The sequence below is a fragment of the Prunus persica genome, chromosome G3 (assembly GCF_000346465.2).
Source record: "Prunus persica cultivar Lovell chromosome G3, Prunus_persica_NCBIv2, whole genome shotgun sequence".
Classification (NCBI taxonomy): Eukaryota; Viridiplantae; Streptophyta; class Magnoliopsida; order Rosales; family Rosaceae; genus Prunus; species Prunus persica.
Window position 1 is genome coordinate 7891831 of NC_034011.1, and position 16167 is coordinate 7907997.

The window sequence follows — 16167 nt, forward strand, 5'->3', positions numbered from 1 at the left end:
TTTAATCGCGATATTATCAATAATAATATGATATTGAAAGGACTCGCCCCGAATTTTTCAGAACCCGAGGCGAACCCTTTGGAATTCCCGACATCCTCCCGATGCCATGCCCAAATACTAAAAACCGAGACTTCCTGCCGAAAATTCGGCAGAGTCTCCCCTATAAATTGGACATTTCCCAAAATTTATACCTGCATGAAAACGCATTTAATATTTCCAACTGGCAGCATGCACAATATAATTTCATGCAATTCACACAAATGGCCTTCGGCCTTCCAATAATTCTTAACCGATTACCAAACAATACAAATACCAATTATGACTAATATTTAGTCTGCGGCTGCACCTAATAACCTTAGGCTGCCTACGTACCCTCCTTGAGGGATCAAGCCACACGTAGTTCTTCCATAAAACCCAATTCCACATATAGGCGATACCTTATTTCATCTCTCTGTATTTTACATAATCTCCCCATACGCTGGTACAACCAACGCCACGTATGGGGCCTGTCAACACGCCGGATAACCTACGCCACGTGCGACCATGCCATACTATCATAATATCTCCCCATACGCCGGTACAACCAACGCCACGTATGGGGCTTGTCAACACGCCGGATAACCTACGCCACGTGCGACCATGTCATACTATCATAATATCTCCTCATACGCCGATACAACCAACGCCACGTATGGGGTCTGTCTCAACGCCGGATAACCTACGCCACGTGAGACCTGCATATCATACCACATAACTCCCTATACGCCGGTACAACCAACGCCATGTATGGGGCCTGTCCCAACGCTAGATAACCTACACCACGCGGGACCTCAATATCATATCACAAATCTCCCCATACGCCGGTACAACCAACGCCACGTATAGGGTCTGTCGACACGCCGGATAACCTACGCCACGTGCGACCTCAACACAATATCACAATATCTCCCCATACGCCGGTACAACCAACGCCACGTATGGGGCCTGTCCCAACGCCGGATAACCTACGCCACGTGGGACCTAACTTTCACTTCATGGTGCTTGTAATGAATCCAAAGTCCGAGGAGGTACCTAGGGTAGTGCGTATAGCACTCCAAACTGACATTCTAGACTCTGTTGTACCCTTGTACAACTTATTATAATTATAATAATAAATATTAATTCTAATATTGTGTAACCCCTCACAATAGTCTAGCACCCGAAAATCTCCCCTGGGAAGGTAAGATTACTCCGGGAGACTCACGGTCAACCCAGGGTCAAATTACTCTAACCCTGGTCAAACGGACCTGCGGAACCCACGACCTCCAATTTCCGATTCGAAGGTCCCTATGGGTTCTACCATGTACATGACACTTGTCCTGCCAGTTTGGTTCAGATCGGAAGGTCGGATCGCTCACGATCGCACGATCTGACGGTTAATATAAAATATAAACTTTAAATTATTATTCGGAACATCCGGAGTTCCGATTCACGATCCGTGAATTCCTACACGATCCTAGAAATACCTAGATTAACATATATTAAATTTGGGACCATCCGACGGTCCCAACCTATCGAACCCGGATAACGCATAATATGCGATTATCCGTTCGATAGTCAAACGACGTCTGAATTGAGATCCGCGAAATCCTACGCACTCGTGACAACCTAAGGATCTCATCGGAACACAGTGCTATTTTTCTACAGTGCCCACGCGCCGGCAACGCGTGGGTGCCCAAAGTGATAACGCTTCTCCGGAAAATCTCAAAACCACGACTCCAAACTCCTATCCTAGGTATAACACCCTATTTGGAGCCACTTTTGTTCTTGGACCTACCCCAAAAAGTGGCCAGAAATGGCTGATCACGGCGGCTGAAGTTCGGCCGATTTTCAATTCGAAAATCGAGTTGTCTACGCTAAGAATCGATCTAATCCTACCCAACAGGCAGCTAGAGCATGAAAAATAGGTGAGAAACCATACCTTGCTCGTCGGATTTGGTGGCCGGAGGAGGGAGATCGAGCTCCTTGAATTTTGGGTTAAAACCGGTCGGATTTTTGCATTTTTCGGCGAGCACAGGTGGTTCCAGTGGCTGAGATTGGTCGGGATGGAAAGAGGAAGATGGCACGGTTCTTTTGGGACCGGTGCCACCCCGAGCGGTGGCCGGATGCGGCGGCGGCGGCCCAAAAACTGCCGCTGTAAACAGTAACAGGGGGGGCTGTTCTGCACGCAGGGAGAGAGAGAAAATCTGATTTTATAAAAAATCCTATTTTGAAATATTTACGATTGTGCCACTGGACTTCTTTTGACCATATCTTTCTCGTTACAACTCCGATTCGAGCCCACTACGTGTCTATGAACTCGTCTCAGTACGACCTATTCAAAAATATAAGTCACGGTCCCAAACTCTCTCCGGTTAAAAATATGACTAAAATACCCTTAAATAATTAAATAAGGGTAAAATTCGGGGTCGAGGTGTTACAATCTACCCCCCTTATAAAAATTTCGTCCCCGAAATTTCCTACCTGTCACTCGAAGGGTTGTGAGCATGGGGCCCGCATCTACCACTCGGGTTCCCAAATTCTTTCTCCGCAACCGTGTTGGCAACCAAGCCAAAAGCTCTAGCTAAGCAAACAGAGAAAGAGAAGTCTCCTTCTCTAACTAAGAATACCCTCTATAGCGAGCTCGCGTGAGAGAGCAAGGAGGAAGAACCCTAATGTTCCACTCTTGTCAATCGCGGCATTCAAGCCCACGCGAATGAAGTACGGTTCCACCCAACTCCACTACTTCTCCCTTTAATTTGCCAACACGATTCTTTGAGAGAAATGTCAGAAAGGATCATTTTTACCGAATTGTAATCATCGTCGATCTCTTCTCGACCATGATCCATTTCTGATTCCAATGAAAGATCTCTACTCAAACGTGCTCACGTGAGATGAGACCCCAAAGTACTCTCTCCATCTCCATAGGTAGGATTTCTCAATCCATCTGGGCCTCGTCCTTAGACTTGACCACAGTATTCCCACCACACACGAGCCTCTTTCTGTAAGAGACACTTGTGATTTCGATTATCCCAACGCCACCCTTCTGACCTTGGATCCCTTGATCCAATGTCGGGGAGTTGCTCGTCCCAGAGATAGGTTATGCTCTTAGGATCTTCGACTCGGTGCTCTAGGCATACAATCGAAAATTAGCAATATGTTCAGGCAATGGAGGATCCCTAGAAGCAGGTTGATCAACTCCCTATCCTCCCGCTTATGCGGACGCATGAACAACTTTGTCATAGGAACATCCAACTGTACCCTAAGTACAAGTGTTGCCCTATGCAAACCTTCGGCTTCTATTCGCAATCTTCCGGAACTTCTGAAACAACCACTGTCTATGGTAAAGCTCCAGCCCTTCCTATGCTCCGGCGGCCTATGTATCTTTCCTCTGTGAAATAATTTGACTTTTGTGACGTCCTCAACGTCGCAAATGTACCATTCCGAGATGGAACCCATTTTGATCCCCACAATTTAAGGATGCACATAAAGTGCAGGGTCCACAGGGAATTGAACCTAGAGCCCTGATACTAACTGAAAGGACCCGCCCTGAATTTTTCAGAACCCGAGGCGAACCCTTTGGAATTCCCGACATCCTCCCGATGCCATGCCCAAATACTAAAAACCGAGACTTCCTGCCGAAAATTCGGCAGAGTCTCCCCTATAAATTGGACATTTTCCAAAATTTATACATGCATGAAAACGCATTTAATATTCCCAACTGGCAACATGCACAATATAATTTCATGCAATTCACACAAATGGCCTTCGGCCTTCCAATAATTCTTAACCGATTACCAAACAATACAAATATCAATTATGACTAATATTTAGTCTGCGACTGCACCTAATAACCTTAGGCTGCCTACGTACCCTCCTTGAGGGATCAAGCCACACGTAGTTCTTCCATAAAACCCAATTCCACACATAGGCGATACCTTATTTCATCTCTCTGTATTTTACATAATCTCCCCATACGCCGGTACAACCAACGCCACGTATGGGGCCTGTCAACATGCCGGATAACCTACGCCACGTGCGACCATGCCATACTATCATAATATCGCCCCATACGCCGGTACAACCAACGCCACGTATGGGGCCTGTCAACACGCCGGATAACCTACGCCACGTGCGACCATGTCATACTATCATAATATCTCCTCATACGCCGGTACAACCAACGCCACGTATGGGGTCTGTCTCAACGCCGGATAACCTACGCCACGTGAGACCTGCATATCATATCACATAACTCCCCATACGCCGGTACAACCAACGGCACGTATGGGGCCTGTCGACACGCCGGATAACCTACGCCACGTGCGACCTCAACACAATATCACAATATCTCCCCATACGCCGGTACAACCAACGGCACGTATGGGGCCTGTCCCAACGCCGGATAACCTACGCTACGTGGGACCTAACTTTCACTTCGTGGTGCTTGTAATGAATCCAAAGTCCGAGGAGGTACCTAGGGTAGTGCATATAGCACTCCAAACTGACATTCTAGACTCTGTTGTACCCTTGTACAACTTATTATAATTATAATAATAAATATTAATTCTAATATTGTGTAACCCCTCACAATAGTCTAGCACCCGAAAATCTCCCCTGGGAAGGTAAGATTACTCCGGGAGACTCACGGTCAACCCATGGTCAAACTACTCTAACCCTGGTCAAATGGACCTGTGGAACCCACGACCTCCAATTTCTGATTCGAAGGTCCCTATGGGTTCTACCAGGTACAGGACACTTGTCCTGCCAGTTTGGTTCAGATCGGACGGTCGGATCGCTCACGATCGCGCGATCTGACGGTTAATATAAAATATAAACTTTAAATTATTATTCGGAACATCTGGGGTTCCGATTCACGATCCCTGAATTCCTACACGATCCTAGAAATACCTAGATTAACATATATTAAATTTGGGACCATCCGACGGTCCCAACCTATCGAACCCGGATAACGCATAATATGCGATTATCCGTTCGATAGTCAAACGACGTCCGAATTGAGATCCGCGAAATCCTACGCACTCGTGACAACCTAAGGATCTCATCAGAACACATTGCTATTTTTCTACAGTGCCCACGCGCCGCCGCACGCGCCCGCAGCGCGTGGATGCCCAAAGCGATAACGCTTCGCCGGAAAATCTCAAAACCACGACTCCAAACTCCTACCCTAGGTATAACACCCTATTTGGAGCCACTTTTGTTCTTGGACCTACCCCAAAAAGTGGCCGGAAATGGCCGATCACGGCGGCCGAAGTTCGGCTGATTTTCAATTCGAAAATCGAGTTGTCTACGCTAAGAATCGATCTAATCCTACCCAACAGGCAGCTAGAGCATGAAAAATAGGTGAGAAACCATACCTTGCTCGTCGGATTTGGTGGCCGGAGGAGGGAGATCGAGCTCCTTGAATTTTTGGTTAAAACCGGTCGGATTTTTGCATTTTTCGGCGAGCACAGGTGGTTCCAGTGACTGAGATTGGTCGGGATGGAAAGAGGAAGATGGCAGGGTTCTTTTGGGACCGGTGCCACCCCGAGCGGTGGCCGGATGCGGCGGCGGCGGCCCAAAAACCGCCGCTGTGAACAGTAACAAGGGGGGCTGTTCTGCGCGCAGGGAGAGAGAGAGAGAGAAAATCTGATTTTATAAAAAATCCCATTTCAAAATATTTACGATTGTGCCACTGGACTTCTTTTGACTATATCTCTCTCGTTACAACTCCGATTAGAGCCCACTACGTGTCTATGAACTCGTCTCAGTACGACCTATCCAAAAATACAAGTCACGGTCCCAAACTCTCTCCGGTTAAAAATATGACTAAAATACCCTTAAATAATTAAATAATTAAATAAGGGTAAAATTCGGGGTCGAGGTGTTACAGATATATTGCCCAAATAAAGCACGAACGAGTAGGATATTACCACCTCCAACAATAAAACCCACTTCAATTACAAAAGGATTTATCATGAATTTTCTCATATGGTAAGATAAAGAGCGACAATAAACTTCAAGACTAGCAAAGGAACTCTTTGAATTTAGCATTTTTGTAAAGCATTTAGAAAATCAAAACCAGAAAAGATCAAAAATTAGAAAATTAAAACTAACAGAAGCAAAACCAAACTAATAACAAAGAACAAAAAAATACTATAAAGATTCACTAAAAAACTCAGAATCAACAAATTCCAATCCACAATCAACACTTTAGACAGAAAATTACTTCAAATTACATGCATAATCAACATTTCAGCATAAAGAAAAAACTTTAACATATTTTCATCTTTTAATTTATTATCTGATAATTTGATAATTTTGTTTGTAATATTGTTCTAATTTCTTTTTTTTAGAGGAAGGGGCAAGAAGGAAATGCCCTTTTTCTTATTGGTGGGTTTGGTTTGCTGCAGGGGGAGATGGGGAAGAGATTAGAATTCTATTCTTCACTCTCAAGGTTTTCAATATCACTTTTTGGCTTCTAAATTATAATTCACACATTCCTCTCTCTTTTTATTTTTTAATCTATATATAAATAAATAAATAAACAAAAGGCAAAGAATGGTGAAACATTCAAAATATTATAAAATACCCCTAGTTAAGTCAAATATTAAGAATTGAAATTATTAATTAAATGAAGATAATAAGGTAAATTCACATTTTTTTCATATTAAAAAAATTAAAATTAAAAACAAAATCATATAATTGGTCCTATTTTTATGGTACATAACTACCCATGTTATCTTTTCTTAATTCTAAAAATAAAATAAAAAAGAAAAAAGAAAACCAATTGGCACATACTCACCCAAGGGGCTAGTTTTTTATTATGGCTTAAGTACTTTTTTTGTCACTAGATTTGACACAAGAATTCAATTGGGTCTCTGAGAAAAAAAATTTAGTTTTAAAAAAAAATTCTATTTAATTTTTTTTTTATTATTATAGTGAATTGACGGAAATGCCCTTAAGCTAATGAATTTTTTTAATGAAGTTAGACATAGATGGTGGTTTGCAACACTTTACAAAGTGAAATTTGAGGGGTGGTTAAAACTCTAATTTACAAGTCAATGTCATTTTGCACTGGGTTAGACCGCATTGGCTCAAGTACTTTTTTAGAAAGGAGTTTAATTTTCAATAATAAAAAATTAACGTGGGCAGTGCTAGCAAAAGTTTAACGTGTTTTTAATAAAAATTTTAAATTATTTTTATAATAATAATAATAATAAATATATTTTTGCAATTACATGAGGGCTTTTGGGTGTTTATTGAACGGTTTCAGCTATACATAAGTTTAAAATTTATTTTATTTTTCATAAAAAGAAAACTTGTTGATATTTGAGTAGATTGATACGCCATAACGCTAAATAATTTCTCGTAATCTTCTCTCAAACAAAAGCCAATGGGACAAGGAGAATCCTAGCAACCTTCTCCTTATGACATGTGTCACTTTCCTTAGACTTCAAATAATGTCATTAATGCATCACACAAATTAATTTTTGTTTTCCAAGTTTATCCTTATTTTAAAAAAAATTAATAAAAAATTATATTTCTATTTAAAAAAAGTGTTTTTTTTTTTTTCAAAGTTAACGTTTTTTCTTTCCACAAGAAAAATGGTATCACTTCCATGAATAGTCATTTGACAAAAAAGATGTTATGTAGCTATTATTTTCAGGTAGTTAAATGCTAAGAGAAGAAAAACAAAACATAACAGCAAAAGATAAATTAATATTAGTAACAATAAACATATGAGTAAAAACAGCTAGTTTATTAGCAACATCTTTTTTTTTTCAGAAAAAAAAAACTGATATTTAGAGTAAAAAAGGTGGTAACAAAGTTTAAATAGACTAACTTCATGCATATAAAAAAAATTAATATTTAATACGGGTAAATTTGGAAAACAAAATTAGCTTGTGTGATGCATTAATAACATTATTTCAAGTGTAAATAAAGTGATACATGTCATAAGGAGAAAGGAGAATGTCCAAAAGAGAAGGTTAAAGAGAATGTTGCTAGCATTCCCCATGAGGTAAAGGTCATAAAAAGGCAAATGAGTTTCATAATCCTCTGCAGTTAGCTCGGCTTAATGGTTAAAATTAAGATAGGATTAAAGCTCCCAATGTAAGCTAGTAAAATAAAGAGAGCAGAAGCAGAAGGCCCAAGAAGGGCAAAGATGGAGTCCCAAGTAATTTTGCCTAAAAATAAGTTATGCCTATCAGTCAATTCCATGCAGAAAACGGGCTTGCCAAAAAATACATTATTTCTCTCTCCAACTAAAGTCATGTGGAGTCATGTGGCGCCATGAAATACCTTGTTGTTTGTAGTGATATTATAAAACTTGAAGGCCAGCAGTTTCACTCATTGTTATTAAACAGTAGTATTAAAATAATTATTGAATATGTAGTGCTGTTGGAAGACATCGATATCTCCATTTTATTCATCTGATACCAATTGTCGGGGGGCCCAGTAGGAGCCTATTATATGTTCAAATCATGCACTCATATTGTTCCCACATTAATTATCACAGTTCAAATCATGCACATGATTGCGAACGTAGGAGTAATTCCTTTTAGATTTTTTTTAATTTTTTAATTGTTTACTTTAATTTTTTCATTCTGTTTAATTTGAAATTTTATACCTTATTTCCCAACTTCTTTTTGTCTTTGAAGACTGTAACGCAATGCGTATAATTTACATGAGTAGGAGTTTGGCACTCGAGGTTGAGGTAGAATTGGTGACTGTGATGTATCATTGAGTAACAATGCCCTAATTTTTGAAATTTTAAGTTCTCGGCTGATTTTAATTATCGACTTAAAAAAGAAGCAGATGGAAATCAACTGTCCAAAACCTCTGACATCCTTCGACATATGGAAATTTACATGTTCAAGACCTCGTATCAACTGCAACTCCATCAGGTACATGAGTGAAACGCTTGGAATAACCAACATGATCACCTTTTTGGTTGAATAAAACTTCATTCAAATGACACAAAGACCAACCCAAAAGCAGGGAGGGAGAAAACAAAACCAGAGCCACACCAAAACAAACAGGAAACAACAAAATAACCAAGACAGCATAACCCAAACCGAAACCAAAAAACACACCAAAAACCCAAACCAGCGACCCGAAATCCCTCCGCCATCCCAAGGTGGGCAAGGCAATCCATCACAAGAAAGAATACAAACAAAGGAGGAAGGGGGACGGTTGATGTACTGTCCCACAGGGGTCACTTGACCATTCTCAGCATTTTGAAAATCTATATTTATATATGTTATGTTCAAGTTGTTTTATAGTTATACTTACCCATGGTGACTAGCAAATGTAATATTATCTACAATATTTGGTACAAATAAGATGAAAACATGAATATGATTTTTCGAAGATCCATGACACGTCATTCCTTGCCTCACTCAAAGTTATTTTTTAAGGATTTGTTTGGGAGTGATTTTGGATAGGCCAATAATCACTTCTATGGAGAAACACTTTTTCATATAATCACTTTAAGTAGTTTTAAGTGATTTTATGGAGAAGCACATGCTCCAAAATCACTTAAAATCAATAAAAATGATTATATGGAGAAAGACGTGGGAGGTGTTTCTCTCCAAAAGTGATTTTTGCCTATCTAGAATCACTCCCAAACGAGCCTGTCATCATCGACTATATATTTTCATGTCTTCATATGTCATTTACATATATGTGCCATGGATTTTATTTGATTTTGTCATTCTGTCTAAGATCAACTTTTGATATTTGTTTACCCTTTCAATATTTTTACCTTGATAGAATCAAGGTTATATTTACTCGAGATATCAAATTTGTAATATTGAAAGTTAATCATTATAATGAATTCTTAAGTATATATACCTATAAAAATTAAGGTTATTGTAATTGTAGAGTTTATGGCTCCGTCAGAGGGGCCCAACACATGAATAGCCTTGCTCCGATTCCATAAAAGGAAGTCAAAGTTTCACTCAAAAAGCAATTAGCAATTGAGAGAGTAGCCCAACTCCTTATAAACCCAAGCTAGATCTCTTAACTTTTCAATATGGGAAAAACAATCATTAATCTCAGCTTGTGAGGGATGGCGGGGTGGGGATAATGGTCAAAATTAAGATAGGATTAAAGCTCCCAATGTAAACTAGTGAAATAGAGAGAGCGAAAGGACCAAGAAGGACAAAGATGAACGCCAAGAAATTGCTTTAAAATATATTATGCCTATCAGTCGAATCCATGCAGAAAATGTGGAGCCACGAAATTGCTTTAAAATATACTAGCCTATCTGCACGCGCTTTCGCGTTTGCGAGAGGTTTTTTAAAAAAAATAAGTAAATTTATTTTAGAATTAAAAAAGATAATGGGTAGTTGTATTCCATAAAAATAGGATTCATTATCTGCTTTTTCTTTTTCTTTTAATTTTTTCAAATATGAAAAAGTGTGAATTTACCATATTATCCTCATTTAATTAATAATTTGAATTCTTAATGTTTGCATTAACCAAAGGCATTTTCTGGTATTTTGAATGTTTCACCATTCTCTGCCTTTTGCTTTATATATATAGATTATGCCTATCAGTCGAATCCATGCAGAAAACGGGCTTGCCAAAAAATATTAACTCCGGAGTCATGTGGAGCCACGAAATTGCTTTAAAATATATTATGCCTATCAGTCGAATCCACGCAGAAAACGGGCTTGCCAAAAAATATTAACTCCGGAGTCACGTGGATCCACGAAATTTCCAAATAATATTCTCTACATGTCGATCTACCGCTGCCATTAGCAACGTCCTTTGGCAAAGCACCACATATAAATAAGGCGGGTGTTATCAACTGTAAAGCATTCGATCGTTTGGGGTCTCTCTAGCTATGATTAATTCTTTCTAAGATTTACACTCTCAGCATCATTAATCTCAGCTTGTGAGGGATGATAGATTCTTGTTGTCGTCGTGTATTTGTGTTGTAAGTTGTGATCACAAGAAAGAAGCTGTAATTTTCTTTTCTTCTTTGCTCATAAGGAAAGGAACAGTGTGTTCCTTTCTAAAATCCAAAGAAAAGATGGCGGAGAAGGTGATGGTGAGCATAAGGGAGTCAACAATGGTGAGGCCAGCCGAGGAGTCCACGCCTCGGGGCTCCCTGTGGCTCTCCAATTCAGACCTAGCGTTCCCACCCTTTCACACGTCCAGTGTTTACTTTTACAAATCTAGTGGTGAGCACAACTTTTTTGACAAGGGAGTGCTCAAGCAGGCCCTCGGCAAGGCCCTTGTGCCCTTCTACCCCATGGCCGGTCGCTTCAAGCTCAACGACCAGAACGGCCGTGTGGAGATTGATTGCAATGCGGAGGGAGTGGTCTTTGTTGTAGCGGAAAGCAGCTCTGCTGTTGATGATTTTGGTGATTTTGCGCCTACTCCCGATTTCCTGACACTGATCCCTACAATTGATTACTCTGGTGGGATATCCTCATATCCAATTTTGGCGTTACAGGTATTTTAAATTTTGTGATTTTTGTCAAATAAATGTGTATTTTGTTTAGGTACATTCTCATGGAGAACTCTCTGGTGTACTTCCAACAAGTATCATGCGCTTGACTTTCTCATCTTAAATCCTTCATATAGTCTTAGATTAACTAGCTATTGGTTTAGTGCAAAGCTTCTCTTCTCATAGGTTCGAAGAAATATACCAAGTTCCATTCCCTCCTGTCTTTTGATTGAGAAAAAAAAAAACCCTTCAAATCTTAGAACACGTGAAACTCTGAATAGAACAAATTTAATGGAAACTCAACAGTGAAGGTGTCTGTAACTTGTTGTTGGTAGTGGTATTATAAAACTTGAAGTGCTCCTTAGTTCAGAATCAGATCTGGTTTTCCCTTTTCTTTATCTAGTTTAAAAAGAATATATAGAAAGTCGGGACTCGGGACGGGAGATGGAATTATTTATTACCAGTTTTGGAGGTACGTTGTGCAAGTTTACTCAAAAGAGGAGGTATGCTCAGGCCATTGAAATTTTAACTCAACCAAGTGAAAATAGGGAATTCTTGAACATGGGATATTTACGTGTACATATAATATATATTGTTAATCACATGTCATCTCGTATTGTTGCAATTCATTTCTAGAAGATCTTTTAGTTACTTTTTTATCACATTTCATGTCTATACGTGACTAGGTTAACCCACTTGTACCTATATATAGATCATATACTGTATCAATGAGATTATCAAATTCACCTTTTCTACACATACATACATATGTTGTTCTGGATTTTAATGTCTATATCATATATACATATATATATATATATATATATATGTGCAAATGCAGATCACGTACTTCAAATGCGGTGGTGTGTCACTTGGTGTTGGCATGGATCACCGCGTTGCAGATGGAGTTTCTGGTCTCCACTTTGTAAATGCATGGTCTGATATTGCTCGTGGTGATCTCTCAAATATTAAACCGCCCTTCATGGACAGGACATTACTTCGTGCCCGAGACCCACCTCAGCCTGCATTCCCCCACATTGAATACCAACCTTCTCCACAAATGAAACCTTCTGATAATCTGAAAAGTACAAGTAATATTACTACGTCCATTTTTAAATTGACGCGGAAGCAGCTCAACATCTTGAAAGACAAGTCTAAGAAAGATGGCGGGAATAATATTAATACAATCAACTATAGCTCATTTGAGATGTTGGCAGGTCATATCTGGAGATGTGCTTGCAAGGCACGTAAACTTCCGGATGATCAAGACACCAAACTACTTATTGCCACCGATGCACGGTCCAGATTGCAACCCCCACTCCCACCTTATTTCTTTGGCAATGCTGTTTTCAGAACCACACCAATTGCTGTTGCAGGGGATCTCCAATCGAAGCCAACATGGTATGCTACAAGCTTTGTTCATGATGCTTTGGTGCGGATGGACGATGATTATTTTAGATCAGTCCTTGACTATCTTGAGCTTCATCATCCTTGTCTTTCTGAACTTATTACGGGGCCTCCGTCGATTTGTTGCCCAAATCTTCGCATAAACAGTTGGGCTAGGATGCCAATTCATGATGCCGATTTTGGGTGGGGTCGACCCATTTTCATGGGGCCTGGTGCAATTCCATTTGACGGGATGTCTTTCTTGTTACCAAGTGCAACAAATGATGGGAGTTTATCACTGGTCATTTCTCTGAAATCCGAGGACATGAAATCATTTTCCACGTTGTTGTATGACATATAATTAAGGAAATGAGACCGTTGGAGAAATTTGGTCATGTTCGGATTGAAACGCTGTCCTCTTCTTCACCTCTACGGTTGTTCAACTTTGAAGTTGTGTATTGGTTGTACACGTTGCTTGATTGAGTATTACAAGCTTTGTTTCAAAAGCCATGAATGTATTGGTGCATGTCGTGGACTTTCTGTCCACCATGCTTGCTGTGTTTTATTGTGATTCTTAATTTTCTCTTTCTCATCAAATAAAAAGAATTCTGAATTCTATATCAATTCTGGTTTTGTTAAATTAAGTTTCCTGTATATTTTTGTCATGAGTTTCTGGTATTGTAATTCTCCAGTGAGAGAAATTAAGAAGTTGTGCTGTCTACATCCTTCTATCAGGGCCGGACCATTAGATCATGGTCAAATAACTACAAAAATAATATACGGAAAGCATTGAAAAATTAGGGATTCACCTTATTTTCTAGGTTTCTTCTTGCAATCATGGCTTCATATTCCAAATACAAGACATGATTTCTAATAGGAGAGAGATGGAGAAGCAGAGCACGTTTTGGCCTTGGCAAAGAAGATGTTGGAACGAACAAGTAAAGAAACGATTTGGTCAAAGAAAAGAAGAAAGATTTGGGAAAAGCAACGTTGGGAACTTGGGAGAGGAGAGCATCCGGGGAACACAAATTTGCTTGGAAAATTGTTTTTGGGTTAAAAAAAAAAAAGAGAGTAGCACGCTGGAACAAGAACTTGCGTGGAAAAATGTAATGCAACCTTATAATAATAATTATATATATAATATATGTTATAGTTGGGCAGAACATTTGGAGGCCCTGTTCAGTCGCCCAGCCTGTACAGTCCGTGAAACGGCTCTGCCTTGTATTATTAGAAAGTTGTGATATACATGTATATCTTTGTGATCTTCTTGTTATTTGGACTTTACTAAAGGTCAAGGACGGATTCATAATTTTAAAATGGACTAAGTTGGATTTACCTTAAAATTCGACCGTACGAATGAATTTTATTAATAACAAAAAAATAAATAAAATTGATACACTTAGATATAAAGGACATAATGAGTCATATACCTCTCAAAATGTATCTAATACATAAAAATAATAATAAATAAACATGTAATGCAAATACAACATAAAACAACTGGTTCCAAAATTACCGTCACTTACAGATTTTCCATTCCCCGTCTAGATGATGTGTTGAATGTTCTGAAGGGTTCAAAAATTTCTCCAAAATTGACTTGAGGAGCTGGTGCCACCAAATTCGCTCAAACGCTAGGTGACAAGCGGAAAACGACGTTAAAAAACAAAGGCGGTTTGTACAAATGGTTGGCGATGTCATTTGGGTTTTCGAATGCCCCTAGAACCTTTATGCTGCTCATGAATCAGGTGCTTCGTCTTTTTATTGGATTATTTATGGTTGTTTATTTTGACGACATCTTCATTTACAGTGAAACAGAACCCGAGCACTTGCGGGCTTATAAGGCAAGTTGTGGAAGTACTGTAGCGAAATAAACTGTACAACAATCTTAAGAAGTGCAGTTTTCTCACCAACAAATTATTATTTTGGGGTATTCCGTGAGTTGAAAAGGAATTCATGTTGATGAAGACAAAGTGAAGGCAATCCAAGAATGGCCAGTACTTGATAGAGCTCATTCCGTATTGTATTTCACTAATCTAAATTGTTTATTTTTTAGATATTCATTCAAAGATCATTTCTACAAAAATTAACTTGAATCCAATATCATTTGACCATAAATATACAACAGATAGCCCAAAAGCTCTAAGCACAACCCAAACATGAATACTAAGAACAAAACGGAAGCTTAATGAAATGATTCGCAACCAAATTACAATCACGATGTACAAAATAAGAGCATCTACGATGGTTATGATCAATACAATTTTATTGCATGAAATTGAACTAAAACAGTAAAATCTCACTTGTAATTGTGCCATTTAGAGCCCCACAAATTGCTGAACTAGGGGATCTCGTATCGAAACCAACATGGTATGCTACAAGCTGTGTTCACGATGCTTTGGTGCGGATGGACGATGATTATATCTTAGATCATTCCTTGACTATTTTGAGCTTTATCATTCCTCTCTTTCTAAACTTGTTAAGTCTCTGCTTGTCGGTTCTGTTAATCTTTGGATAAACAGTTGGGTTAGGCTGCCGATTCATGATGCTGATTTTGGTTGGAGTCGACCCATTTTCATGGGGCCTGGTGGAATTCAATTTGACGGGTTGTGTTTCCAAGTCCAACAAATGATGGGAGCTTATCACTGGTCTTATTTGTCTGAATTATGAGCACATGAAATCATTTTCCAAGTTCACGTTGGTCCTGTTTCGTTTGAATTGCTGTCATTCCCTTAATCTTTATAAGTTAAAGTTGCGTATTGGTTTCGTCATGTTGCTTTGATTATTGAGTATTGCACGCTTTATTACAAAAGCTGTGTTTTCTTGTTATTCTTAATGGCATTCTCTTTCTCATGAAATAAAAAGAATATTGAATTTTATAACGTCTGATTTTGTTAAATTAAACGTTGATTGTATATGCTTATGAGTTTCTTTTTAATTCTTCTTCCCATATTTTTCGTAAGAGAGAAATCAAAGTGGATGTGCTTTTTACCTCTCCCTAAGTATGAAAAAGAAAAATAAAAGAAATTTTAAAAAATTAAAAAAAAAATCAGAAAAATTAAGAAAATGAAGAAGAAACAAAGAAACAGGTTGGCATGTTGACCCGAAATCCGCCCGTTTATTAAACCGGTCATGGCGTGTTGGCCTAAAAATTATCCGAATTTTCACCATGCGGGTTTCCAATTATGTAACTAGTCTTATTGGAAATTACCACCCCTTCTTCCAGGTTGTAAATCTAAAATCTATATTTAAAGGACAATAAAGGTATTTAACATACTAACTCAAACTCATAAAATGGCCAG

At 38.9% G+C, this 16167-nt stretch overlaps 1 protein-coding gene across 1 annotated transcript; it reads left to right on the plus strand.

Annotated features, from left to right (window-relative positions):
- Positions 10867–13513, plus strand: LOC18782933 (shikimate O-hydroxycinnamoyltransferase). Its single transcript, XM_007215996.2, has 2 exons — positions 10867–11488; positions 12324–13513. The coding sequence occupies exons 1-2, from the start codon at positions 11063–11065 to the stop codon at positions 13227–13229; spliced, it is 1332 nt and encodes a 443-aa protein (XP_007216058.1). The 5' UTR covers positions 10867–11062; the 3' UTR covers positions 13230–13513.